General features: G+C 37.9%; 1 protein-coding gene across 13 annotated transcripts in view; it reads left to right on the top strand.

Annotated features, from left to right (window-relative positions):
• The window catches only part of EPB41L2 (erythrocyte membrane protein band 4.1 like 2), a 276,802-nt gene that overhangs the window by 213,845 nt on the left and 36,011 nt on the right, over positions 1–26,946 (top strand). For 11 of the 13 annotated variants that reach the window (XM_049900692.1, XM_049900708.1, XM_049900685.1 and 8 more), the window contains 5 exons: positions 5,125–5,277; positions 5,817–5,914; positions 15,343–15,515; positions 20,386–20,558; positions 25,262–25,324. In XM_049900692.1, the coding sequence (XP_049756649.1) occupies positions 5,125–5,277; positions 5,817–5,914; positions 15,343–15,515; positions 20,386–20,558; positions 25,262–25,324 (660 nt within the window). The other 2 variants (XM_049900784.1, XM_049900778.1) reach the window with 2 other exon arrangements.

The raw sequence follows: 26,946 nt of genomic DNA, 5'->3' as shown, positions 1-26,946 counted from the left end.
ATCAAAAAGTTTCTGGGCTGTGAAGGAGCACAACAGTTTTGGGCTCTTTCCCATAGGTCTCTTTGTTTTGCACTTCATGAAGGGTAAAACACACTGGTCCAGGCTTAAGGTGATAAATCACCTTCAATCTAATTTGAGAAGTGGGAAAAAAATGGAGTATTAGAAGGTGGGGAGGGGGGTGGGTTGGAAGCATGCTGGTAACATCACCTACTTCATGATTTTAGTTATGATGATCATATAGTGGGGAGAGTCGAGGATAACAAAGGCATACAGTAGAAAGATGGATTTGATTTTGAAAAATGTCCAGAGTCACCTCAACATACTGAGGGCATTTATGATTACCTGCTTTTAAAAGACACTGCCAATCCCTAGATGCAGCACAGGAAGTCCAGATCATATTATTTGAGACATTTCTAGGAAGGGCCCCCACCCAAGGATATCTTCCTTCATTTTGTGTTATTAATAGTACTTCATTTTGCAAAACACTTTCCCCCTCAATGATTTCCTTTATTGATTAATATTTCTCCTTATTACAAAAATACATGTTCATCATATAAAGTAAATAGAAGCAAGCGAAAGAAAATAAAAATCACTTTAAAAAAGTTAGAAATAGTACTACCATACAACCCAGAAATCCTACTCCTCAGAATATACCCTAGAGAAATAAGAGCCTTTACACGAACAGATATATGCACACCCATGTTTATTGCAGCACTGTTTACAATAGCAAAGAGCTGGAAGCAACCAAGGTGTCCATCAACGGATGAATGGTTGAATAAATTATGGTATATTCACACAATGGAATACTATGCATCGATAAAGAACTGTGAGGAATCTGAAACATTTCATAACATGGAGGAACCTGGAAGGCATTATGCTGAGTGAAATTAGTCAGATGCAAAAGGACAAATATTGTATAAGACCACTATTATAAGATCTTGAGAAATAGTATAAACTGAGAAGAACACATACTTTTGTGGTTACGAGGTGGGGAGGGAGGGAGGGTAGGAGAGGGTTATTTACTGATTAGTTAGTAGATAAGAACTACTTTAGGTGAAAGGAAGGACAATACTCAATACAGGGAAGTTCAGCTCAACTGGACTGGACCAAAAGCAAAGATGTTTCTGGGATAAACTGAATGCTTTGAAGGTCAGCAGAGCAAGGGCAGGGGTTTGGGGGCTATGGCTTAAGGGGACTTCTAAGCCAATTGGCAAAATAATTCTATTATGAAAACATTCTGCATCCCACTTTGAAGTGTGGCATCTGGGGTCTGAAATGCTAACAAGCGGCCATCTAAGATGCATGAATTGGTCTCAACCCACCTGGATCAAAGGAGAATGAAGAACACCAAGGTCACACGATAACTGTAAGCCCAAGAGACAGAAAGGGCCACATGAACCAGAGACTTACATCATCCTGAGACCAGAAGAACTAGATGGTGCCCAGCTACAACCAATGACTGCCCTGACAGGGAGTACAGCAGAGAACCCCTGAGGGAGCAGGAGAACAGTGGGATGCAGATGCCAAATTCTCATAAAAAGACCGGCCTTAATGGTCTGACTGAGACTAGAAGAATCCCAGCGGTCATTGGTCCCCAAACCTTCTTTTGGCCCAGGACAGGAACCATTCCCAAAGACAACTCATCAGACATGGAAGGGACTGGACAATGGGTTGGAGAGAGATGCTGATGAAGAGTGAGCTACTTGTATCAGGTGGACACGAGGCTGTGTTGGCATCTCCTGTCTGGAGGGGAGATGGGAGGGTAGAGAGGGTTAGAAACTGGCAAAACGGTCACGAAAGGAGAGACTGGAAGGAGGAAGCGGGCTGACTCGTTAGGAGAGTAAGTGGGAGTATGGAGTAAGGTGTATATAAGCTTATATGTGACAAACATACCTGACTTGTACACTTTCACTTAAAGTACAATAAGAATTATTTTAAGAATTAAAAAAAAAAAAATCACTTAAAATCTCTTTATGCACAAATAAGCACTGTTATTATTTTGGTACATGTTCTTGTTTTCTTTTTAATCTCTGAGCAGTTGTCCTCAGACTTTTTTTTTAATGGGAGTATATTCTGAAGTATCATTTTGTGAGGTTGAGTTGTTTTTTTTACTTGGCATAAACCTTTTTTCATCAGTAAATAATCTTTGGCAGCATCATTTTTAACTGCTAGGAGCTGTAACACCTTTAATTTTTAAAAGTGCTTTTCACATGAGCTGTTTCTTGTAAGATTTGAAGGTTTTTATTTTACAGGTACGTAAAACAATGTAGACAATGACTTGCTGAAAGCCATAATTGTTAATCAGTCCCATGTGTCTATTATCTTCTGATAAAACTTAGTAGGGACTGAAATAGACCTTCTAACACTTGAGTGTTTTTCAGCTTATGTTTTTATATGATGGTGACTGGCTTGGGCAGCTGAGAAACAGAAATAGGGGAGGGAGGGGAAAATGGAGCTTGGGACCAAAAAAATTTCCCTAGGCCTGCCTTGCCTCGAAATCCTTTTTCTCTTGCCACACATAAATCTTGTTGTTGGGAGCCCTGGCGGTATAGTGGTTAAGACCTTGTCTGCTAACCAAAAGGTTGGTAGTTTGAATCCACCAGCTGCTCCTTGGAAACTGTATGGGGCAGTTTTCCCCCATCCTTTAGGGTCACCATGTCTCGGAGTCCACTTGACAGCAGTATGTTCGGTTTTTCAGTTATTTTGTTGATAAATTAGAAACCAGTTCTTAGATGACCATGCTGCAAGATTTTAGGATTTTTCGTTTTAATGTTGTATCTTAGAAAATGAAAGAAAAATATGGCATCTGTTATAGGTTTAAAATGAGCTCTTGCTGTGTGGTTAAGAGCAGAACACTTGCTAAAAAAATTCAAAGTGACATTCACTCATTCAATTTATCATCTTATAAACTCATTGGATAATATTTGATAAGCAAGATATTTATCATTTATTGAAAAGAATATCTGTAACCTAATATAGCAGTTTAAAAGAAATCTTCATGTAGTTTGTAGTTTTGTGCCATTATACGTTTTTCACTGCCTTAAGATCAGGTATTTTTAATTAGAGGAATTCTTGATGGCACACTCACATTCAAATACATTGAGGAAGGTCGAATGGAGGGACTCTTGATGAAGGTGTGGAAAACCAAAGGGGTGGTATGCTACCTCTCTTAACCCCTCTAGGTCAGGACGGGTAAGGGTAAAGAGTAGTTGCCAGAAGACAGAAGGAGAGAGCTGTCTTGAGAGGAGCCGTGATGTCAGAGGGACACAGCCAGCCTGATGTAAATTCCACAGGGAAGGAGTCTGGCATTAAACACGCTTTCCTTCCTTCCTCCCTCTCCTGTCTGATCTTCTGCCAGAACTTTCCATAGGCTGAACCCACTCAGAAGCCAGTGGACATGGAATCCATGTTTTTCTTGTGCAACAGCTTTTTGTGGGCAGCAAAAACAAGGCAGAGAAGGGCGCTTCTTTGTATTATTTTTCTGACTTTGTTGCTGAATGCAGAAGGCAAATATGGAGAACATGCTTTTTTTCCTTTTCACTTCCTACCATTTATCTATGACTTCAATTCACATAAACACTGATAATTCTAAAACAATACGTGGAGTAAACCAGAATAAACCAATTTATTTGAATCCAGGTTATGTTTGTTTACTAAGGTAAAATAGCTTCAGTGTCCTGTCCAAAGATTGCTTTAGACTAGAGGTAGCTGCTTTGTTCAATGTTTCAAGTGAGGGTTGCCTCCTTACTTGTGGTGAGAACACACTGTCTCGGGCAATCTTCGGCCTTGCTCACTGTCACCATAGCCTGTGATGTTTTTGGCAAACACTCCGTTTGAGCCTGGTGCCAAGTTGCTTGGGCACCTGTGCCTGCCTCACCCCAGCTGTTTACTCTTTTTCTACAGAGAATTATGGCTACCAGAGAGAAAAAAGGCACCCTATAGATTTTTTTACAGATTTTTATTTTTTAACCTGATCAGGTGGTCTAGTGTAATTTTAATTGTGCACATGAATTGCTAACCTATCAGCAGAGAAAGCAATTGGTATCAATTACCTACTATTATTTTTTTTAAAAACAAATACAAATTTTGTTAAATTTTTCTCAGTAATAAGGCAATAGAATTGCTGCATTTGTTTTTATTGAATTTAATCATAGACTAAATATGGTGTTCCGTTATTTGTTGTAAGAATTTGTTTTACGTTGCTAATGATTTCTGAATGTGTAAATATCTCTGAATAGTATTTAGTTTTGTATATCTTGAATGAGAGGCAGTTCTCCACTGAAAAATATATAACGATTTGTATATTTTGAATATTGTACATTTTAGATCAACACTGCTTAAAATGTGAGGAGACACTTGTTCACGTTTGTCTATCAATTTATTTGGTTTATAAAAAGTCTTTCAGGCTTGTGATTACTCTAGATAGTCATCTATTCCAAATAAAAGCTCTGGGAAATAAATCAATATCAATAAGTTCAAGAATAGTTTGCAGTCCTTTGAACTATGTCATCCAAAGGAATGTTGTAATGAGAACTGGATGTCAGCACTCAGAGTTAGTGATAAACTGCTTGAAAGAATTCGAGATTTCAACTCTGTCAGCCTATTCAAGTAATTTTTAATGAGAGATTGATATTTTGCAGAATATAGTCATCATTTTAACAATTATTAGTTAGTGTAGTCCGTCTGAGATAAATTTGCCTAGAGCAGAATGGCTGACTGCACCTTCAAGCAGACCAAGAGACTGTCCCTGAGGGCTGGACTAGGCTCCAGCAAAACCCATTTTATCACCCCTGTCTTTAGGATATCTTAATCTAGTTGTTTCTTTTCTTCCTCTTTAGCTCTTAAACAGAACTTGAGAACTTACTCATATGCCTTTTGAAGAATACTGGGTTCTACAATCATATTGAAGTAACTCGTTGGCAAATCAGCTTGGTTCTTGAAAATGAATAGATTTAAGATGTAGATTGTGTCCTACTATTTCCGTTAGCTCTCCTGCTGTCACTAAAATTTAAATTCAAACATATCAAGTTGGTATTCTTGGTCATGGTTTGACAGAGACAATTAGCTTCCTGAACTGTATAACTTTCTCACCTCTAACCATGGTCAAATGGTTATGCTTGGCAGGACTCTGAAGGCGTGGACATCAAGCTGGGTGTGTGCGCTAATGGACTCCTCATTTACAAAGACAGACTGAGAATCAATCGTTTTGCTTGGCCAAAAATCTTGAAAATTTCCTATAAACGCAGTAACTTCTACATTAAAGTGAGGCCAGCAGAGGTAAGCATTGTCATGTCTCCCTGGGCACATCAGCAGTTGTCAGTGTCCTCCTTTATGGCCAGCCACAAGTTAACTGAATTCTTTTCCACTGCATTTTAAGCAGATGAAATATTCTTTATTCTTCTGTGGTAAAAAGAAAAGCAAAAGACCAGGATGCTTCATGATAAACCTGCTTATATGTTCCTTTTGCTGAAAACAACAACCACCCTTCTGTGGAAAAGAAAAAGTAGAAAAGGCCTGGCACATAATGGACTCTCGTTTTTCCTGTGGAATGAGTAATGTGGTAGAGATTAAATAGGAAGGTGATAAAATGAGTTTTAGTGGACACTGAAAGATGCTGGTTTATGTGAGTAGCTGATACTTGCTATTCATAGCAAATAAAATATTTTCATAGAAAAAAGCATTGCATGCCTATACAAAATTAGATATTCTAATATTTTTTCAAGAAGAATTACTTCTTACAGAAACATCTGGATCCATGTTTTTTACTAACTTCTAATCAACAAGATATGCTAATTTGTTTTATGGATTTATTCCAGCTGGAACAGTTTGAGAGCACCATTGGATTTAAACTGCCAAACCACCGAGCAGCTAAAAGGTTGTGGAAAGTGTGTGTGGAACATCATACTTTTTACAGGTATTTTTAAGAAAACAGCTTCGTATTGCTATTGATACCCACAATGTATTAGGAGCCCTGGTAGCACAGTGGTGAAGCACTCGGCTGCTAACCAGAAGATCAACAGTTCGAACCCACCATCTGCTCCATGGGAGAGGAGACCTGGCGATCTGCTCCCATAAAGTTTACAGCCTAGGAAACCCTATGGGCAGTTCTGCTTTGTCATACAGGGTAGAGTAGGACTTGATGGCATACAACATGTATTAGGAGGTGGTAGTAGTGTGGCAGGTGCATCAACACCTGGCTTTATTGTTCTTTGGTCTCCTCAGTGCTAGAGCTCCTCTCATTTCAGTTCACTCCTGTGTCTATTTCCATTGCCCCAGCCATGCCTTGTCACCACTCAAAATTGATTTGCCCCTGCAGTAATCCCAAAGGTCACTTGCTGACTTTAATCATCTTTCCTTCCACTACCACCGCACACCCACATCCCTGCTGCCTTTCCTCTTTCCACTCTAACTCACCTCAGGTGCTCATTAGGTGCTCTTATTAGCTCCCTCCTGGCTTATCTTCCTTCCAAACCAGACTGAACTCTCCGTAGTCTATCCCTTTGGCTACCTGATCAGGAGTGTTCTAACACCCACCTTATTTTCCTTTCAAACCAGCCTGAACTCTATGTGGTCTGTCTCTTTGGCTGCCTGATCAGGAGTGTTCTTGTACCCACCATGCCAACCTGGTGGTTGTGGATTAGTGTTGTGTCCTGATATCACCACTTCTGTACCTGTGCTGTCAAGTGCTACCTAAAATAAACAGATATCATGATACAGTTTTTTTTTTTAACAATACAAAATAGCACAGCTCTTTTACCCTGGTGGCATAGTGGTTAGGTGCTACGGCTGCTAACCTAAAGGTCGGCAGTTCAGATCTGCCAGGTGCTCCTTGGAAACTCTATAGGGCAGTTCTACTCTGTCCTGTAGGGTTGCTATGAGTCGGAATCCACTCGATGGCAACGGGTTTGGTGGATTAGTGCTGTTACAGATATGTCATTTCCAACGTCAGCCAGATTCTCAGTGCTACCAGATAAGCCTTTTACTCCCTTTCCCAATTTCAGACATTCATGGATCTTCTTGAGCCTCTACCGCGCCCCTTCCTCTCTCTTCAGATGTCTTTCATTCTACAGTGCTCAAATATTAGATTCTGTGGGTCATGAGCATTCTCAGTTTCATATACCTTTTATTCCTGCCCCATAATTAAACATCATCCCACCCACCATTCTTTCCCTCCTTTACTGTCTCAGTGAGGAGATAGCCATTCCTCTGTCTTGATCCCTGTTTCATGCCTCACATAGAATCATGCTTTGTAAATTATATACTTCCCAGTGGGTATCTTTGACTTCTCCTTCTTCAGCCAACAAACACACCCAAGTCTCCTTTAAAGTAAACAGAAGATCTCCTTAGACCAACCACCCTTAGCTGGTATCCTGTCTCCTTTCATATTTTTCTTCAAGGACACATTTCTTACAAGTATAGTTTACTTACCTTCATTTTCACCATTTGTTTCCAGTCCTGCAGTCTTACATGACTGCTCAAGTACATACTTCATCTTTAAGGGTTTTGCTCTGGACTCTTAGGTCTAATCCTGTTTTTCCACGTACTAGTGTGTGACTGTGGGTGAATTACTCAACCTCTCTGTGTCTCACTTTTCTCATTCATTTGATGGTGATAATAATAATATCTACCTTATGGGATTTTTTTTTTTTTTTTTTCAAAATTAAATAACACATGTCAAACAAACTTAGGGCCATTTCTGGAATAGAGTAACCTTTATTATCATTCTCTCCGCCTCCTCATCATTATCATCATTATTCTTAGTTTAGGACCACACTATGCTATTTTTATGGTAAGTTACCAGCTGGCACAAATGACTCCTTCTTGAAGTTAAGTTGACAAATAGGTGTTTTTAAAACTGCTCTGGTACTCAGGTTTTAGAGGAAGAATGTAAACCATAAAATATGCTGATTCCTTCTGACTTAGTTACACTGATCATATAAATCCTTGAAAAGTTTGTAATTTTTCTTGATAATAACATAATTTCTTGAGAACCTATATTAAGACAACATGAGCCTGCACCAAATACAACTAGTAAATAATATTAGCTAGCTAAATGACACAAGTCTAGGCAGGACAGATAACAGGTGTCCCTGTCAAATAATGGTAATAAAAGCAATAACAGTTTTAGAAATGACAAGTGCTAGCAGTCATTGAGCACTTACTGTTGTCACACATACAACCGTTTGCTTTACAGAGTTGTACCTCATTTATTCCTCATCACAGCCAAAGAAGCTGATGCTTAGAGGTAGGTCCCTGTTGTGGAGGGCAGGAGTCAGGCCCTGAGCAGAGGCAGGGACCCAGCGCTGATTCTAAAGCATTGTCCTCCCTCGTGTTCTTCTAGCAGGAATTTCTGAGATATGTTTAGCCCTGCAAAGCCTCAGGCCCTTCTGTCACTTTTGCTAAAGGACCACTGACTCCAAATCTACTTATAATTAGACCAGTTTACTTCTTCAAACTTTTGAGAATAATGGTTAACAAAAGCATTTTTTTGTCTTTAAACCATGTATAACTTTGCTTCCAAAGTGATACAAGACAATATATCTAACACAGAAAGGGGAAATCATAATTTATCTACAGGGTTCTTTGAATCAGATCAGTGGGTATTTTGTTTTCATTTATCACAAAAGGTGCAAAGATTTCTTTAGAAATTATAATGGCTTTCAAATTGAAGCCATTAAAAAATAAACAGATCTGTCTGTTGATTGATAGCCGATCAGCTACATTAATAGTAGAACAAGAACGTAATAATAAAATGTTATCCTTGCTGGAACATTTAATAGAGCCTGTCACCATTATAAGTGCTTTTACGTGGATTAATTTTAATCTTTACAAAAACATATCTTCTGAGGCAGATGTTAATATCTTTACTTTACATGTGGAGAAATTGAGGAATAGAGAAGTTAAAAAACATGCCCATGGTCATACAGTTAGTAACGGGTGGAGGTGGAATTCAAATCCAGGTAGTGTGGCTCCAAGTACTCATGAATGTACCCACCGTGCTGTATACTGTTCAATTGTATTTACAGCAGATGTGCTTCTAGTAAATCTCAATGTTTCTTACTTTGTTGGTGTGGGAATAAGAGATTAACATGAGATTCTTCTAGCTTGATACTAAACTGCCACTTAAACTTGGCATTGTAAACAGAGTAATTCCAAGTGAATTCGTGTCATCAGCCAGCTTCATAAAGAGCTTTGTGGAAACTTGTGGTATTCTTGTCAAATGTATGATTCACTTCAGTAATTGATATGCAAGTTTTCCATTAAATGTCCTTTTATTTTCCATGGAGAAACCTTAATGATAGTTTATTTGTAATGACAGAATTTTTACAAAATTAAAATGTTACTGTACTTCTTAATAAAATACGTAAAAGTTGAATTCTGTTTTGACACATCATTACTTTGATCATGTTGCTCAAGGCCTTTGTTGTTGTTGTTGTTAGGTGCTGTCGAGTCAGTTCTGACTCATAGCGACCCTATGCACAATAGAATGAAACACTGCCTGGTCCTGAGCCATCCTCACAATCGTTATGCTTGAGCTCATTGTTGCCGCCACAGTGTCAATCCACCTCATTGAGGGTCTTCCTCTTTTCCACTGACCCTGTACTCTGCCAAGCATGATGTCCTTCTCCAGGGACTCATCCCTCCTGACAACATGTCCAAAGTATGTAAGACGCAGTCTCACCATCCTTGCTTCTAAGGAGCATTCTGTCTGTACTCCTTCTAAGACAGATTTGTTCGTTCTTTTGGCAGTCCATAGTGTATTCGATATTCTTCGCCAGCACCACAATTCAGAGGCGTCAGTTCTTCTTCGGTCTTCCTTATTCATTCTCCAGCTTTCACATGCATATGATGCGATTGAAAATATCATGGCTTGGGTCAGGTGCACCTGAGTCTTCAGGGTGACATCTTTGCTTTTCACCACTTTAAAGAAGTCCTTTGCAGCAGATTTGCCCAATGCAATGCGTCTTTTGATTTCTTGACTGCTGCTTCCATGGGTGTTGATTGTGGATCCAAGTAAAATGAAATCCTTCACAACTTCAGTCTTTTCTCCGTTTATCATGATGTTGCTCATTGGTCCAGTTGTGAGGATTTTTGTTTTCTTTATGTTGAGGTGCAATTCATACTGAAGGTTGTGGTCTTTGATCTTCATTAGTAAGTGCTTCAAGTCCTCTTCACTTTCAGCAAGCAAGGTTGTGTCATCTGCATAACGCAGGTTGTTAATGAGTCTTCCTCCAATCTGTTGCCCCGTTTTTCTTCATACAGTCCAGCTTCTCGTATTATTTGCTCAGCATACAGATTGAATAGGTATGGTGAAAGAGTACAACCCTGACACACACTTTTCCTGACTTTAAACCAATCAGTGTCCCCTTGTTCTGTGTGAACAACCGCCTCTTGATCTATGTAAAGGTTCCTCATGAGCCCAATTAAGTGTTCTGGAATTCCCATTCTTCGCAATGTTATCCATAGTTATGATCCACACAGTTGAATGCCCTTGGCGTAGTCAATAAAACACAGGTATACATCCTTCTGGTATTCTCTGCTTTCAGCCAGGATCCATCCGACATCAGCAATGATAACCCTGGTTCCACGTCCTCTTCTGAATCCAGCCTTAATTTCTGGCAGTTCCCTGTCGATACACTGCTGCAGCCGTTTTTGAATGATCTTCAGCAAAAGTTTGCTTGCATGTAGTATTAATGATATTGTTCTATAATTTCCACATTCGGTTGGATCACCTTTCTTGGGAATAGGCATAAATATGGGTTTCTTCCAGTCCATTGTCCAGAAAGCTGTCTTCCATATTTCTTGACATAGACAAGTGAGCGCCTCCAGAGCTGCATCTGTTTGTTGAAACATCTCAGTTGATATTCCATCAATTCCTGGAGCCTTGTTTTTCGCCAGTGCCTCCAGAGCAGCTTGCACTTCTTCCTTCACTACTATAGGTTCCTGATCATATGCTGCATCTTGAAATGGTTGAACATCGACTAATTCTTTTTGGTATAATAACTGTGTATATTCCTTGCATCTTCTTTTGATGCTTCCTGTGTCGTTTAATATTTTCCCCATGGAATCCTTCAGTATTGCAACTCGAGGCTTGAATTTTTTCTTCAGTTCTTTCAGCTTGAGAAACGCCGAGTGTGTTCTTCCCTTTTGGTTTTCCATCTCCAGCTCTTTGCACATATCATTATAATACTTTACTTTGTCTTCTCGAGCTGCTCTTTGAAATCTTCTGTTCATTTCTTTTACTTCATCGATTCTTCCTTTTGCTTTAGCTGCTCAACGTTCGAGAGCAAGTTTCAGAGTCTCCTCTGACATCCAAGGCCTTTAGTACTGGATAAAGGCTAGTCCCTTTTTGTGTTGTTACAGTCCCAAAAGTGAGACAACAGGTGTCTTGAATTGGTTTTGATATTACTCTTATGAAGAGCTAATAGCAAGTTTGTGACATGGAATATAAAGGGAGCATCAGAAGGAAATAACTCGTTACATGATCTTGAAATGATTGTACAGAAATCTTTTATTGCTTGGCGTGTGTTTTCTAAGAAAGTTTATTTCCACACCGTGAGTTTACCATAGATCAAAGAAAAACATTTTTAAAAGAAAAAGCTAATAAAGGTCTGTTTCGTCCTTTTTTTGCTTTGATTTTTCTTTTTACTTAATTGCAGTTTAATGTCTTAGTGATTTCTTTGTCATCAGAAAATTATAAGGTAATGCTTTGAGTACGTGGTCACCAGTGCCAGTCAGCCAAGAAAGTATTTCATTCCAATTTGAAAAAAATGAGTCTATCTAGTTAGTTGTGACTTTGGCTTTTAAAATATTTGCCTTGTAGTTCTTAGGTTTATATTTTTTGTAAAATGTCTTTTACAATAATTAGTTATTCTGATATGCGTTTAAATAATAACCAACTGTCTCACCATTACCTTATAGAAAAATAGACTAAGAAATATGGCGTGTAGAATTCTTTTCACCTAGACTTATACATTTGTCTGGTTATGTATCCCAGCCTATATAAATGAGAGGCTACCTTCATAATTGAAAAAAGAAAACTTCACTTTTATAAACATACCTACATATATCAAAGGGGTTGCTTTATATTTTATTGACTTAAGACATTAATATTTGGGAGTAATCTTTGCTACTGAAAATATTCAGTATCAGAAGTTATCAGACCTTATCTATCGCTCAACTTCCCTCCACCAAAACCCTGGCCCAGGAGAACTCAAAAGGTGTTCTTAAATGCTGTGACCATGTAATACTAAGAAAGAGAATGGTGAAAAATGAGTATGTGCACGTGTCTTTGTACTTTCTAGCTACTTAAATTCAGATGCTTTTATAAAGTGAAAGGTGACAGTTGGATCTTATCTAGGCATCAGTTTGTATTTACTGAGCACCAGCTGTATATAGGACCTGGCACAGAGCCATGCGAAGTTATGTAAAATAAACTAATAATCAGAAAGTGTGAAAACACTAATGGAAGTTTTCTTAGTTTGTGAAATTGTTTTCCAAAGCATGAGTAGTTTCTTGATCTTCTTTCCTTGTAAGTTCATTTTGTAAAAGAAGAAAAATAAATCTTTAAAAGATCTCTCCCCCTCTTTCTCTTTCTCTCTCTGTTTACAATTTTTGTATCCAAAGCACAGGCATCAGTAGTTCTTGTTCCTGCTTATAAATTTCTTTTTGGAGATGTCCATTTAGGTCATCAATGCATGTTTCTCCTTTGAAATATTCTTTAGAAGTGTGTATTTTTTTCATTCCTAGTAGCTACAGAGACTGTGTCATGAAAAGACAATAAAGATAAGTGCCATTTAGCCAACCTGTTTTTTTTAGAGGATGAGCATTTCACACTCAATCACTACCCTGATGAACTTGGCAGTAACCTTTTGTTCCATAGATGACTGCTTTCCTTCTTTCCTAAATTTTTTTTATTTATTTTGTTGTTGTTGAGAATATACACAGCAAACCATACTCCTCTTCAGCAGTGTCTGCCTATGCAATTCAGTGACATTGATTACATTCTTAGAGTTATGCAATCATTGTCAACTTTCTTTTCTGAGTTGTTCCTCCACCATTAACGTAAACTCACTGCCCTCTAAATCTCCTGTCTAATCTTTTGAGTTGCTGTTGTCAATTTGATACCGTGTAGATCTTGAAAGAGCACCATGCTCAATGTTGACATTCTTTACCAGTTAAGTTAAACTGTTGTTTGGTTTTAAGAAAACTTTAAGGGATATTTTTGGCTTAAGGTTTAAAGATTATCTTAGGGCAGTTGTTTCAAAGGTTTGTCTAGCCTTTGTTCCATAAAGTCTGGAATCCTTGACAATCTGAAATTCTGTTCTGCACTAACCCCATTTTGATCAAGATATGTCTATAGAATCTTTGATCACAATGTTCAGTAATGGTAGCCAGGCATCATCCAGTTCTTCTGGCTGCATGGTAAAGGAGGCAGTTGTTCATGGAGGCAATTAGGCACACATTCCATATCCTCCTCCTTTTCCTGACTCCTTCCTGTGTTGTTCCAGGCAAATAGAGACTAATAGTTGTGCCTTGCATGGCTGCTTGCAAGCTTTTAAGACCCCAGGCATTAGGCGATGAACTAGGAGGTAGAGAATCACTAAAGACGTTATTAGGCCAGTTAACTGGGATGTCCCATGAAATCATGACCCTACACCTCTGTATCAAGGAACTACGCACATCACGTGAGGGTTTTTGGTTATACATAAGCAGCCTCAGCAGCTACTCTTTCTTTCTTTTGGTCATTGTTGTAAGTATACCTGCCACACAACTTTAGCCAATTCAACTCTTTACAGGTGTACAACTTAATTGACAGTAATTGCAATAGTCCTCTGTGCAATACAACGCTTAATCAGTGCAATTTTTCAATCACTGTTAACCTCCCCTTCCCCCTTCTTCCCATCTGTGGTGACCACTGATAAGCTTTGGTCTCTATACATTTGCTTTTTCTTGTCTTTTTATATAAATGAAGTCATACAATATTTGTCCTTTTGTGGTTGACTTATTTCACTCAGCACAGTGCCTTCAAGTTCCTTCCATATTGTAGTACATGTTGAGATTTCGTTTTTCCTACTGGCTGAGGAGTATTCCTTTGTATGTATGTACCAGATCACTGCTTTCTTACAGAGCATTTTTAGAGCATATTTGGCTGGATTGCTAGGCAGAGAAACACTGCCATATTCAGCCTGTAAAGAGACACTGCGAGGTAAGTGACCATGCTTCTTGTCCTGCCTCTTCTACTCATGATTGGTATGTGGAGGCATTTAATGTTTTTGTGCATCAGTTTCCTCAGCTGTTAAAGAAAAGTGAGAATTCAGAGCATGGCTAAGGGTTCTTACCTGATTTAAATTTCTACTGTTCTAGCGTTCTAATTTAAGAAATACAGCTCTTCCCAAAGTAAAGTTCAAGGCGCTGGCCGTCATTAGATTGTACTTTCTCACTTTCTCAGCAGCATTACCTATCTCTGCTTGGAAACTCCCTTGGAGGAAAATGGAAGTTATTAAGAAACACTTATGCTCCTCTAGATGAATAGATTTATGCTAAGAAAGCCAGAGTGTAGTAATTCTCCTGTCATCTGTTTAATTCTTATGTGCTGTATTTTCTGGGGGAGTACTTCAGGCATTCATTCTGTTGAGAATCCTGAGTTGATGGAGAGTGCCGCTTTTGTATTTATCACTTGTAGCTTCACCTTGACTTGAACCTGTTTTCACTGCTTTTTAAGCAGAAGATTTTTTAAAACTGAGCAGAAGTTCTAGAAATACTTGAAATGGTAAAGAACTCTTTAAAAAAACACCCTTCTTAGAGAAAATGTAGGAAAAGTTTTGGAGGAGTTCTCCATATCCTAGAATTCTTGACTAAAGTCTTCCTATTTAATACATTCGAGAACAGTCCTGTGATTATTTTTTTATTAAGACATTTTGCCAACTCTTGATCAGACCGTGAAAGGTAATTTCAGTTAAATTGCAGACAACATTAGCTCATTTACTAAAAACATGCTTTTGTGTTTGAAGTATGTGACATCAAGAAAGGTTGACTTCCTTCATTAACTCAAGATACACCCTCCACTAATCCTGCCTCATTAACGTAATACAACCCATTCCCAAATGGGGTTATAACCACAGGCATAGACGTTAGCCTTTACAACACATATTTTTGGGGGACGTAATTCAATTCATAACAGAAGGCTTATAAATAATCTTTTTCAGGAGAAAGTTTAAGCAGCATTTTTGCAAATGGAGTAAGCATGCTTAGTAAAATGAGATATTAAAATATTTCTATAGTTTAAAAGAAAAAAAAACTCATAAAGTCTAATTTTATTCCTTTTTCCCCCCAACACAGGCTTGTATCTCCAGAGCAGCCGCCAAAGGCCAAGTTCCTGACCTTGGGGTCAAAATTCCGCTATAGTGGCCGCACCCAAGCCCAGACCCGCCAGGCAAGCATCCTTATTGATAGGCCAGCACCACATTTTGACCGCACTTCCAGTAAACGGGTCTCCAGGAGTCTAGATGGAGGTAAATACATTCGCAACAATTCTGGATTCCATAATATGTCTCTTTTATGAGTTAACAAAGCCCTTAATGAAGCATTCCAAACTTTCCGATATGTGAAAAACTATTTACAACTTCAAAAGGTTAGTTTTAAATACAGTGTTTTAATAAAAAAAGAAGAAATACAATACGTATTTCTTGAGGAGAGATATGTATACATTTTGTACTATTCTTTTGGAATTCTAATTAGCTATATATTTGTAGTTTTATATAAATTACACATGGAAAGAAACTAATATTTTTTCTCATCATGTATGTATCTCATAACCCCGTCCAATTTTGGGTTAATAGCTGATGTTCTATAAAAGAGCTGAGGTTAATTTCACATTAGATTGCTTTTATGAAGGACTGTTTCTTTTTACCTAACAGAAAGTGATTGGTTTAGGTGACTTTCTACCAGAAGAAATAGTTCTTGGTTGACTAATCTCCAAATAAATTAAAAAAATAAAAAAATTTGAAAATATCTATTTTACTACTGTTTATCAGCAGAAGGCATTTGTGGTTGCTTGTTATTTGCTGTTTTCATGAAATATGAACTTGAACATTTAAATAATTAACCAAAAAAAGCCCAGATAGTTTAACAGTTAAAATGTTTTTCATTAGCCTTGGTCTGCTTTTCGTAGGTCACCATCACTTAGAATAAGCTTAGAAAAAAGATCTAGGCAGACACAGAGAGATGTTTCCCAGGATTTACTATTGGGCATTTTGGTGTATACAGTTATTAAATCTTGATCCTGGAAAATCTTCCATATAAGTTTAAGAGCCACCAGAAAATAGGCAAGAGAACCATGAATTGTGGTTCACACAGATGCCCACATTTAAATTCAGTGAACTATTCACGTATTATGAAAAACCAACAGTTGCCTTTGAGTTAATTCCAACTCATGGTGATCCCATATGTGTCAGAGTAGAACTGTGCTCCATAGCATTTTTCAGTGGCTGATGTTTTGGAAGTAGATTGCCAGGTCTTTCTTCTGAGGAGCCTCTAGGTATACTCAAGCCTCCAACTTTCTGAACCTTCAACTTTTCGGTTAGCGGCCAAGCACATTAACTGTTTGCACCACCGATGGGCTCCTTAACCTACTATAGCTGTCGTGATATCTTTTTAGTTCAACAACTGATTACTTTTTCCAAGTAAATCTGAAAAATGTGCCAGCCCATGTAAATATTTCTTACGCCTTGCCCCTTGACACAGAGAATTTACACAGGTGCTGAATAAATATAATCACTTGTTTAATGCTCTGAGAGAAACCATTACCCTTTTCAGGAGCATCATTTGTTTTCAGTCTTCATTTTAAACTATCAGCCTCTGTAATTTTTACATTGTAAAATTTAATGTCTAAAAAGAGCAGTAAACCAGTGCATTTTCTTTGAGGTGTATGAACTGTACTTAAGGAAACTCATCATCTTGTGTGGGCAGTTAGTGCAGAGGGTTATAGCGTAGGTCCATATCAGAAAACAATGATTTTCACAATTGAAAGCAACAAACATGGCACAGTAATCCATTATTTTTCTCTCTGTGTTTTGGACACTGTAATCCAACAGATGAGCAAGTCATCAAAAGGATTATTGTGTTATTGTGAAAAATAGGAGGCTTTTCATGCCAGTGCATGACCAGACAGCCAGTGAGCTCTTTGGTTAGGGCTTCTTTTTCCAAAGCGGAGCTGGGCCATTACCTGGTACTGAGCTTCATTTACCCCAGGACTCCCTGTTAGTATGCCTTTTTTGTTGACATGTGTTGTGTTTTTCTTTTTCCTGTTTACTTTTTAAGTAAGGGCGTAATGATTTAGATTTATTACTATTCCTCACTTTATAGTTTGGCATATTAGACTAAATCTTGTAGTTACAAAGAGAGTAAAAATCAATCTAATATCTTAATAAAAGTCTATCTAGTACAGCTAAAACAGTGAGATTGGAAAATCAGTCATTTAAGAGAATTAGCATCCAGGATGTATATGGGAGCAGAGGGGATGAATGAGTTCCTGAAAGTATAATATGTGGGGATACTACTTAGAGTTATCAGGGCAGGAAGGTCTGAAGGACCATTTCAGTTGAGACTTAAAGATGAGAAGGAGGTAGCCATGAGAAGGGTAGGAGATAAAGCATTCCAGGTGGCAGGAGCAGCACATCTGAAGGTTATAAGGTGAGTGAAAGTTTGATACATTCTAGGAACAGAAAGATGGCAGTTATAACTGCAGCTTAGTAAGTTGTGAGGAGAGGTGGGCTGGGATCAAGTCATTTAGGGCCTTGCAGGCCTTGGTAAACGCGGGTCCTAACTACAGAAAAAAGCGCCTGGGTCAATTATTGTTAAATTGCTGAATGGTCTCTCACAGCTGGTGGTGGAAACTGTAATGACCAGTAAAACCAAAAACCAAACCCATTGCCATCAATTTGATTCCTACACACAGTGACCCTATAGGATGGAGTAGAACTGCCCTATAGAATTTCCAAGGAGCACCTGCTAGATTCGAACTGCTGACCTTTTGGTTAGCAGCCATAGCACTTAACCACTACGCCACCAGGGTTTCCAGTAGAAACTGCTAATTACTGCTGCACCTCAAACAGTGCCCAGAGCGTGCACCCTACCTGGCACACTGCTGCCCCCCTTCCGTTAGGTCTCTTGGTAAAGGGTGTGGATTCTATTCTAGGTGCTGTAGGAAACCATTGAAGAGTGAGTGTATATGTATGCGTGTGTGTGCACAGGCGTGCAGAATGTGCTTAATGGCATGATTAGTATTATCTTTTTAAGAAGTCACTTGGTGCAGTGTAGAGAGTGATTAGAGAGGCTAGGAGAAGAAGGAGACTGATTAAGAGTAGTCCAGGTGACAGTGATGATGGTCTGGTCTCGGGTAGTAGAGGACCAATTAGCCATTTGGCCCATAGGCGCAGTACATGGGCCTTAGTCTAGAAAGGTATTTGAGACCTGCTGGCTAAAAAAAAAAAATTTGGGCTCCAAAAATACAAAAAGAAAACTGCATACTGAAATGAATAGGTGTTTAAAAGGTTGCAAAGTTAACTTTTTGTCAGTTTCATTAATAATGTTTAATTTGATAGTAAAATTCCAATTTTATTACATTTAAAAACATTTCTAGGTCAGATTTTCTCATTTTGCAATAATTCTTGAATATACTATGTATGTTGGGTGCTTAGAAATCATAATCAGTCAAAAGGTAAAAGGTTACTCATAGCCATATACTTTGGAAGGCAAACTTATTAAAATCTCAAAAGCTTAAAAACAAAAATTAGGAAAATAAGTGTACTTCATATAAGATGTGAATGTGTTTTAATGCTTGATGTAATGTGGTGTGGTCTTTTAAAAGTCTGAGTATTTGAGGGCTGTAAAGCCTGAAAAGAGCCCTGGAGCACTGGAAATAGAGATGGAAAGACCTCGCCACATTTAGAAATACATAGAAAGACCCTATTGGACTTGCTGGTGTTGAGGGATGGAGGAGGAGTTCAAGAAAAACTCCAGGTTCCTGGCTGGAGGATCTGGATATAAGTTGCTTAAGTGTGAGAGTGGCATTTGGCAAAAAAAAAAAAAAGGCAAGATTGGGAAAGAAAGAGGTTTGGACAGAGCAGGTATGAGGAATGCGCATCAAGAGGTATCTTGTGATCTGTGGGTTGAAGGTTCTTAGCACCTACCAACTTCAATATGGTGAACGATACACAGTCCTTGCCCTCCAGGAGTTTGAGACCTAAAGGCCTGTGTATTAACAGGGCTTCCCTGGGGGCGTGGAGCCAGAGCGAACCACATGGTGTCAGTAAAGCCCACGTTATATAGGGGAAGTGACCTCCTGTTCATACAGGAGCCATACAGATGGAGAGAGGCTGTGCCACCTGCCACCCAAGTTACCTTGTTGATACCTGAGGCAGTTTTGGGTTGATCTGCAATGTGACAAACTTTCAACACAATATAGGCTCTTGGCCGTCTATTGGAGAATGTAGGAGATGAAGGGACCATACAATAGCCATGCTTGCTGAGAGAGTCTACGTATTGGATTTATTGTAGCCCAAGTTGGGGGATAAAGGAAGGTGTGAAAAATGAAAAATATTAAACATAGAAGTTTATTCCCTAAAATCTGCCTTTACTGTCTTGTCACAATTTTGAATGATGTTCAAGTTAAAAGTACTTTTATGGGAGATTTCTAATTCTTAAAATTTATTGAAGCAGGTGAGTTTTAAAATTGTGTAAGTAGTTGTTGGCAATACATATGTTCAGAAATAAGTTCAGGTAAGATTAAGAGACCTAGAGAATTAAAATGTTGCTTTCAAATTGTAATTCCAACAATTTGCCCTGACTCTGATGTTTTAGGTGATTTTAGAGCTCCTCCTACTGGCCAATTCCATGATCAGACTATATACTTCAAAAATCTGTGATTTGTTAGCTTGAGTATAGTTTAAGCCCCCCCCCCGCCAAAAAAAATACCTATTACCGTCATGTTGATTCTGACCTATGGTGACTCCATGTATCACAGAGTAAAATTGCTCTGTAGAGTTTTCTTGGCTGTAATCCTTACGGAAGCACCAAGCCTTTTTCCGTGGTGCTTCTGGGTGGAATTGAATTGCCAGCCTTTAGGTTAATAGTCAGTTGCAAACTATTTGTGCCATTTAGGGACCTGGGTATAGTTCAATGGGTTAAAATTCAGAGTAATATTAGAGTTTGGTAGCAGTTTAAAAATGAATTTGTTTTGTATGTTTGTATTTTCAGAACTGAAACAATGTTCCTCTTCCTGTTGTTTATATGCTATGTGTTTATCTACACAGGAAAAAGAAGTTCTATCAAGTCTTACCATTTATATGTCCTATAGTAATTCACATTATCATTCTTCACTAGCTCTGATTGGCGTTGTGGACCAAAGTCTTATGAAGGATTTTTCTGGCCCTCCTGGGGAGATTTCAGCATATGGTCCTGGAGTTGTGAGTCCTGTTGGGATACAAGATGGAGATGGCAGAAGGGATGTCAGAATTCCAACTAAAGCCCCACATTTGCAACTCATTGAAGGAAAGGTATGGTAAATTAGTACAATATATGATTTTAAACCAGTACTTAGGCTGAAGGCTACCTGTTGGAATCTATTATTACATATATTAAATATCAACTCATTTAAAATTAGTCATTGTGTGTTCTCTGTTGATGTGATTTCCCAATTTTCAAAAATGTGTAAGTTCTTGTGGTTTGGTCTGTGGTCTCTACCCTTTTTGTTTTGATTATTGATCAAAGCAGAATATTTCAACATAAATTATATTAATACTAGTAAGTAATTAATGGCATTTTTTATCATCTTTATATTTTTCTATTTAATTATACCCCCAAATTATAAAATCTATTTTTATGGTGATTTAAAATTTATATTTGATTTGTTATAAGTAAAAATTTAAAGTGTAGCCTGTGTCTTTATTATTTTAATGATGTTTAATTTTTTTTGAACAAAGGTAGACTTTATCAAAAAATATTATTTTTCACAAATAATAACTAAGAAATTCTTAAGAATAGGGCAAGCATTTTGTGAATAGCAAATGAGAAGACGGGGTGTGTTGCTTTTGTGGCCTTATTTTGTACATACACCATAGTACAGTAACCTGTATTGTGTTCTCAATTTTGTCACTGTTATTTTATGTTACCTTGATATCTTGGGCAAGATGTTGATTTGATGAGGGTTTGACTTCTTCAGATCTGTACAAAGCAACTTTTTTTCCATCTCGCGCTGGAAATCATCCTGTTAATTAACCATATTCTCTAAATTTTAACTTTGAAAACTTTAGAGACATGCAACATGAATTTATAAAGAACCTGCTAGATGAAGTAGCTGCCAGTGCCTCAGGAATTCCTGCCCTGAGAGCCACTAATGGTCAGCATAGAGGTGGTCTCAGGGACCGTGTAACCCTGTATTATGCCACAAGGACAAGTGCTTCAGATAGCAGGTGATACCAAATGATTCACATTCCGTTGTTAAAAAATTTGTAAATGTCATAATACTAATTAAAAAAAAACCATTTGGTTGAAAATTATTTAGTTAATAGTAACAGAAATTGTTTTTAACAAGATACTCTTCTTTTCAGTTGTCAGAATTGTTTCTTATAATTATTCTAATGAGGCAACTTAAATCTGAAATAGAATTGCTTGGCATTTCAGAAAGTTTCAGTCCCATTTTGCCTGGCTAATTTGGTATATCTGGTTATTAAAAGAAAAACTTGCCTTAAATTCAAAAGGAAATCCTGCTTCCACAAATGACTGGCTGCGGTGGCCTTTTTGCTAATGTTTTGAATGTCTATCAGAACCAGGTTGTGAAATAATAATGCTGTTTGAATTTTATAGGATCTATTTGCTGCTAGTTTGAAAGTAATAATTAAATCAGTCAGTACTTATACATTTTATGTGATGGAAGTAGCCCAGTTTTCCTTTTTAAAAATGAATGCTTTAATTTGTTTTCTAACTATACTATGTTAATAAGATCCCTATTTCAGAGTAAAAGTTTTCACTAACTACCTATCTCTTCTCTCTTTCTCTCTTGCATTTGTTTTATCAATGATGTGCCTGTTGTGTAATTTCATATTCAATCATGGGTTTGCTTTTGAGCGTAGCCCATTTCTATGTGCCCACCTTCACCACTCATCCGCTGTGCCTCATCTTGTTCCCCAAACCTATTGCCAGTCCCTGAAATGGACTTGCTCTCTGACATTTCAGAGGAGGACCCCTTTGGGGAGGCAGACCAGATCACACTAGACAGCTTAGAGCTCAATTCCACAAGTGAAATATCAGAGCAGGGTGACCCTGAAGTCACCATACCTGATTCTGTTGTAGCCTCTGCTCAACCTGACTGTCCTTCTCCCATCCACGAGAAGCCTCTTAAAGTGGATGACCACAAAGATTCTGAGTTTGGATACTTTTCCTTCAGTTTCTACAGATGCTTTCCCTCACTTCTTGATGAACATGGGTATCTCACTTTCCCCAGCCTCCCCAAGGTCTGGGTCTCCTTCCTTCCTCCTGACGTTCAACACTATGTTCCTATCACTTCGCCTTCATTCATTCCTTCCCTTATTCTCATCTTTGGGCTACTTCTCTCTGCTTCACAGTCAGTTTCTCTTTCTCTCACCTTTTCCCTTCCTCTGGCTTTGTCCTTCTGTTACCTGGAAGCTAAAGCAACTGCCTTTAATGTTTCTTATGACTGTGGCTCGAATGACAAAACAGAGGAAGAGGAAGCGGTTGCTGGCACTCCTACATAAGCTTCAGTTTGTGGGATCAACAAAACTACACTTCCATCTTATAATTTTCCTAATATAGAGTGTAAAGATATGCATAAATTCCCCACTGATTACCCTAAAAAGTAGTATGATCTGCACATTTTCACACATACAGCATTTTAATGCATGAGAAATAGAGGCCCTTGCTCCACTGATAGCCATTGACCAGTCCACACACTCTAAGAGCAAAGTTGTAGAATTATTTCATAAATATCTAGACCATGTTGTTGTTAGGTGCTGTTGAGTTGATTTTGACTCATAGTAATCCCATGTGACAAAGTAGAGCTGCCCCACAGGGTTTCCTAGGCTGTAATTTTCACAGAAGCAGGTTGCCAGGTCTTTCTTCTGCAGTGCTGCTGGGTGGGTTTGAACCACCATCCTTTTGATTAGCAGCCGAGCACTTAACCACTTGCACTACCATACTAGGTTAATAAAAGAAGGAAAAAAAAAGAGAGAGAGAGACCTGTGTTGCCTTTAACAATCCGTTTGGGTCTGTCTGTTTTGTAGTCAAATAATAATACTGTTCCCTTAGGATGGAAACTTTTTGTTCTCATGTAGAACTTAGGATGCAGTGAACGTAACTGTAATTGATGTATATTAGTAGAACTCCTTCATGTTGTTATTTTTCTTGGTAGAAAGCCAAGCCCATTCTTTTTGCGTTTATGAGGGTATGTCTGTAATCTTTACTCCTGACATTTGTAAGCCTAATCTCAAAAACTCTTGTTATCATTGTAGTATTTGGGAACCAGATGAATTTTAGGTAGTATTTTTTGTAAACTCTAAATCGTGCAGTTACATAAAAGAGTATCAGGAATTTGTGAGGAAGGTACTATGTGTTTTCTTTAACAAATACGAAGAATGAAACCTGGCTTTTAAAAAATTTAGACTGTATAGCACTGAGGTTGGGCCTCGTAGTGCTCATTTATTTACAATTAGGTCGTTGGTTTGAGAAGTTTCACCCACATACAGGACATTTTTTTTTTTTTTAGCATACTACCTCTGCACTAATAAGTCAGTTTTGACATGTGCAGTGTGTACCAGTTATTTTGCTAAATGCTGTCTGGCGATCTAAAAAAAAAAAAAAAAACTAGTGTCTCATATACTATGAGTACCATGAATACATAGAGTAAATCACAAAATTTAGAGCAAACTTAAAAGATGTGGAGATAATGCTGTGATTATGCATCGTGAAGAAACCACGATTCTTAAATCTTTACCTCAGAAATCAATATTTTAGAGAATTAAGTGTTGACTGAGGGATTGTAACATGGTTCTTAACAGATTGCTAAGTGTCTGTGCCTCACTTTTCACGTCTGAAAGACACTGCGAGCTCCCTGCTTACCTTTAAAAAATGTTACACATGGTTAAAAAAAAAAAATTAAGTGTTTTGAACTTTCAGATTTGACACTATCAATAAAGAAGAAAAAGAATATATGCTCTATGATCCTGCTCTGAATTGACATGTAAAGGTTAAACTATTTTCCTTTGATGTTAGAACCAATGTGTTTCTCTTTCTTACCATTTGTTTCCTTGAGTCAGTATGCAGCTAGTGTTTGTTACTTTAAGTGTCCAGATTGTTTGTTTTGGGACATTAGATATTGAGACATGTCCAGCTCTGGAAAACTATTTTCATTTAAAGATTTTTATGAAAGGAAAATGGATATATTTTGAAGATTGTTTGTAAATATACCCCATTTTGATATGAAAGTAGCAAAAGAAACCATTCCCCTCCAGAAAAAAATCCACATTAAAAAACTGAAAAATAGGGTGAACGTTTGTTCCCAATATAAAGCTAAAGTCACATTTTACATCGTTATACTTTGCCCCATCACTAATTTACTTAGATATTTCAAATTAGAACAGATTGAATTATGCCATTTTCACACTTTCATTCCTGAGTAAAAATATTCCAAGGCAGAGCATAATCTAGAGACTGAGAGAGAATGAAGCTTCCATTCTCCATTTCATCTTTGCGAAGGATCACTTCCATCATTTGTACGGTACATTAGGTGAAGGAAGACCAAAGTGGCTTAATATTCTGCATCTTCTGAGGCCCAAAGAATAAAGGTTGGTAATACTGGTTCACCATTTAAGTTCACGTACAGCTTCTTTGCACTGGTATTAGAGTTCCAACTAACACGCTCCACTTCTTTCTGGCCATTTGCTGTGTGACTTTTCAGGTGAAGATGGAAGAAGAAGAAACACAGCTGGAGGAGGTGGATTTTTTCCCTCTTACGTTAAATATGAGGTGGCTGCTGCCTGCTGCCTGCCATTATTACTATGTGTGGAGTGTGCTTTCAGGGTTTATTTGTGAGTTTTGTTTGAGCTGTGGCTTTAAGCTCTTAAGATTTCAATTCCCTTTTTTTTAATGTCTTAGATTATCAAATTCTGGGTCGTTTCGGTGCTTGCTGATTGATACACTTACATTTATTTGCCTTTTTCCCCCTGTGTGTGATTTAATTTCACAGAAAAATTCCTTGAGAGTAGAAGGGGATAATATTTATGTCAGACATAGCAATTTAATGTTGGAGGTTTGTATAATCTAAGAAAACAATTCTGTCCTAATGGCTGCCAGGCTGCTGTGGATGGGAGGTCACGCACAGGCTGGCTGGTGATTTTCTTCAAGCACAGAGCATGAAATGCATGGGGGACATTCACTTTGGGAGTGCATGTTACCAGTTCTGCTTTGTCCTTTTAGAGTGGTTTAGGGAGGAACATATCTACTGGAAGTTCTCACAGTGACAACTGGGAAAAATCGTTCTGTTCAGTCAAATGATTACAGTTCCTATCCATTAGTCTTGAAGTTGTTCTACAGATAAACCTATTCTTTCCTCATAGGTTATCTCTAGAGCATAGAATCTGAAGTAACATCATCCCGTTCTTAATACACATTAAACAGGAAAGATGTTTGTTCATTGGCATTAAATCATTTCACTTTTGAACTATGCCCACATTCTTTTTTTTGAATTAGGAATGTGGCCCACTTAGAGTATTCTGTTTGGGTGTATGCTAATTGATGGGATTGTTTTGATTAAGAAGAAAGAGAAAAAGAAAAGAAAACCCAACCACCCAGTTAGAAATATAAAAAATATTACCTGTGTCACAAAAGAACGTTTTTTCCTTTAGGACAGTACGTGGCAGCGTATTCAGTGGAGAACTGCAGTTCTCAGTAATCTGACTAATCTGTTTGGTTGCTTTTGGCAGCTTTGATAACTGTTGGAAGTGTATTTTTGTATAACTTACTAAAATGCTGTAAAGTGTAATACATAACATTGCTTTGAACAAATCCAAGAAATGTGCCTGATCTCAAGCCACAGTAATTTTTCCATGCCATGCAAAGATTTTTAGATTTCCATGAGTTTTTGCAAATGGCGATAGAAGCTCATAGATGAGCTACTATGCTTGTGCATGAATATGGAGTATCTAATTGTACCAGATGCATGACGTATTCCTCTGGGAGTGGGACGAAAGATAAAACCCAAGGACGGCTCCCGGGATTTTTGAAATGTAAGAAAACATCTAAAGTTCAGTTAAAAACAGTTTCCTGAACACTAATTATCTTTTACTTCTACAAATACTACTTACCAGAACCAGTCTAAAAACTCCAACAAATACCATTTATCAGGGCCTCTTCCAATGAAAACCGAACTATAGTTTTTCTTGCATCTTTGTCTGTACAAACACTATTTGGTATATAGCCACCTTTGTATTTGGCAAGTACATGAGACCACTGTGTGGTCCACTTTACAGAGAGGCCAAACAAAAGCAGCTTCTGGAAGCAGTTATTTTGTTCCTTAAGGATAAAGAGCCATCACTGGAATTTCCTGGAAAAAGTCAACCCTTGGTCTTCCATTTTTGGATAATCCTGGACTGACTTTCTCTTCAGGCCAAGTGTGCTTCTGAGTCTACCTTTCTCTATTTTATGGTTGGTTTAGTATATTTTCCGAATACAATTTAAATAGTATTCATAATCAGAAAGGTACATTTTCGAGAACAAAGTCATAGGCTGCATTTCAAATCTAGGTAGTAGGAAAAGAAGAATTATTAGCCATTTTGATTATCAGTTTCATGGCTTCTTTCTAATAATGTAAATGTTTATTTAAAAATTCTGAACAGGGAAGAACTTAGAACCTTCAAAGATATAAATCATAAA

Source organism: Elephas maximus, chromosome 1 (assembly GCF_024166365.1).
Source record: "Elephas maximus indicus isolate mEleMax1 chromosome 1, mEleMax1 primary haplotype, whole genome shotgun sequence".
Taxonomy (NCBI): domain Eukaryota; kingdom Metazoa; phylum Chordata; class Mammalia; order Proboscidea; family Elephantidae; genus Elephas; species Elephas maximus.
Note: the sequence above shows the minus strand (reverse complement) of the source record. Positions and strands in the feature narration are given on the sequence as shown.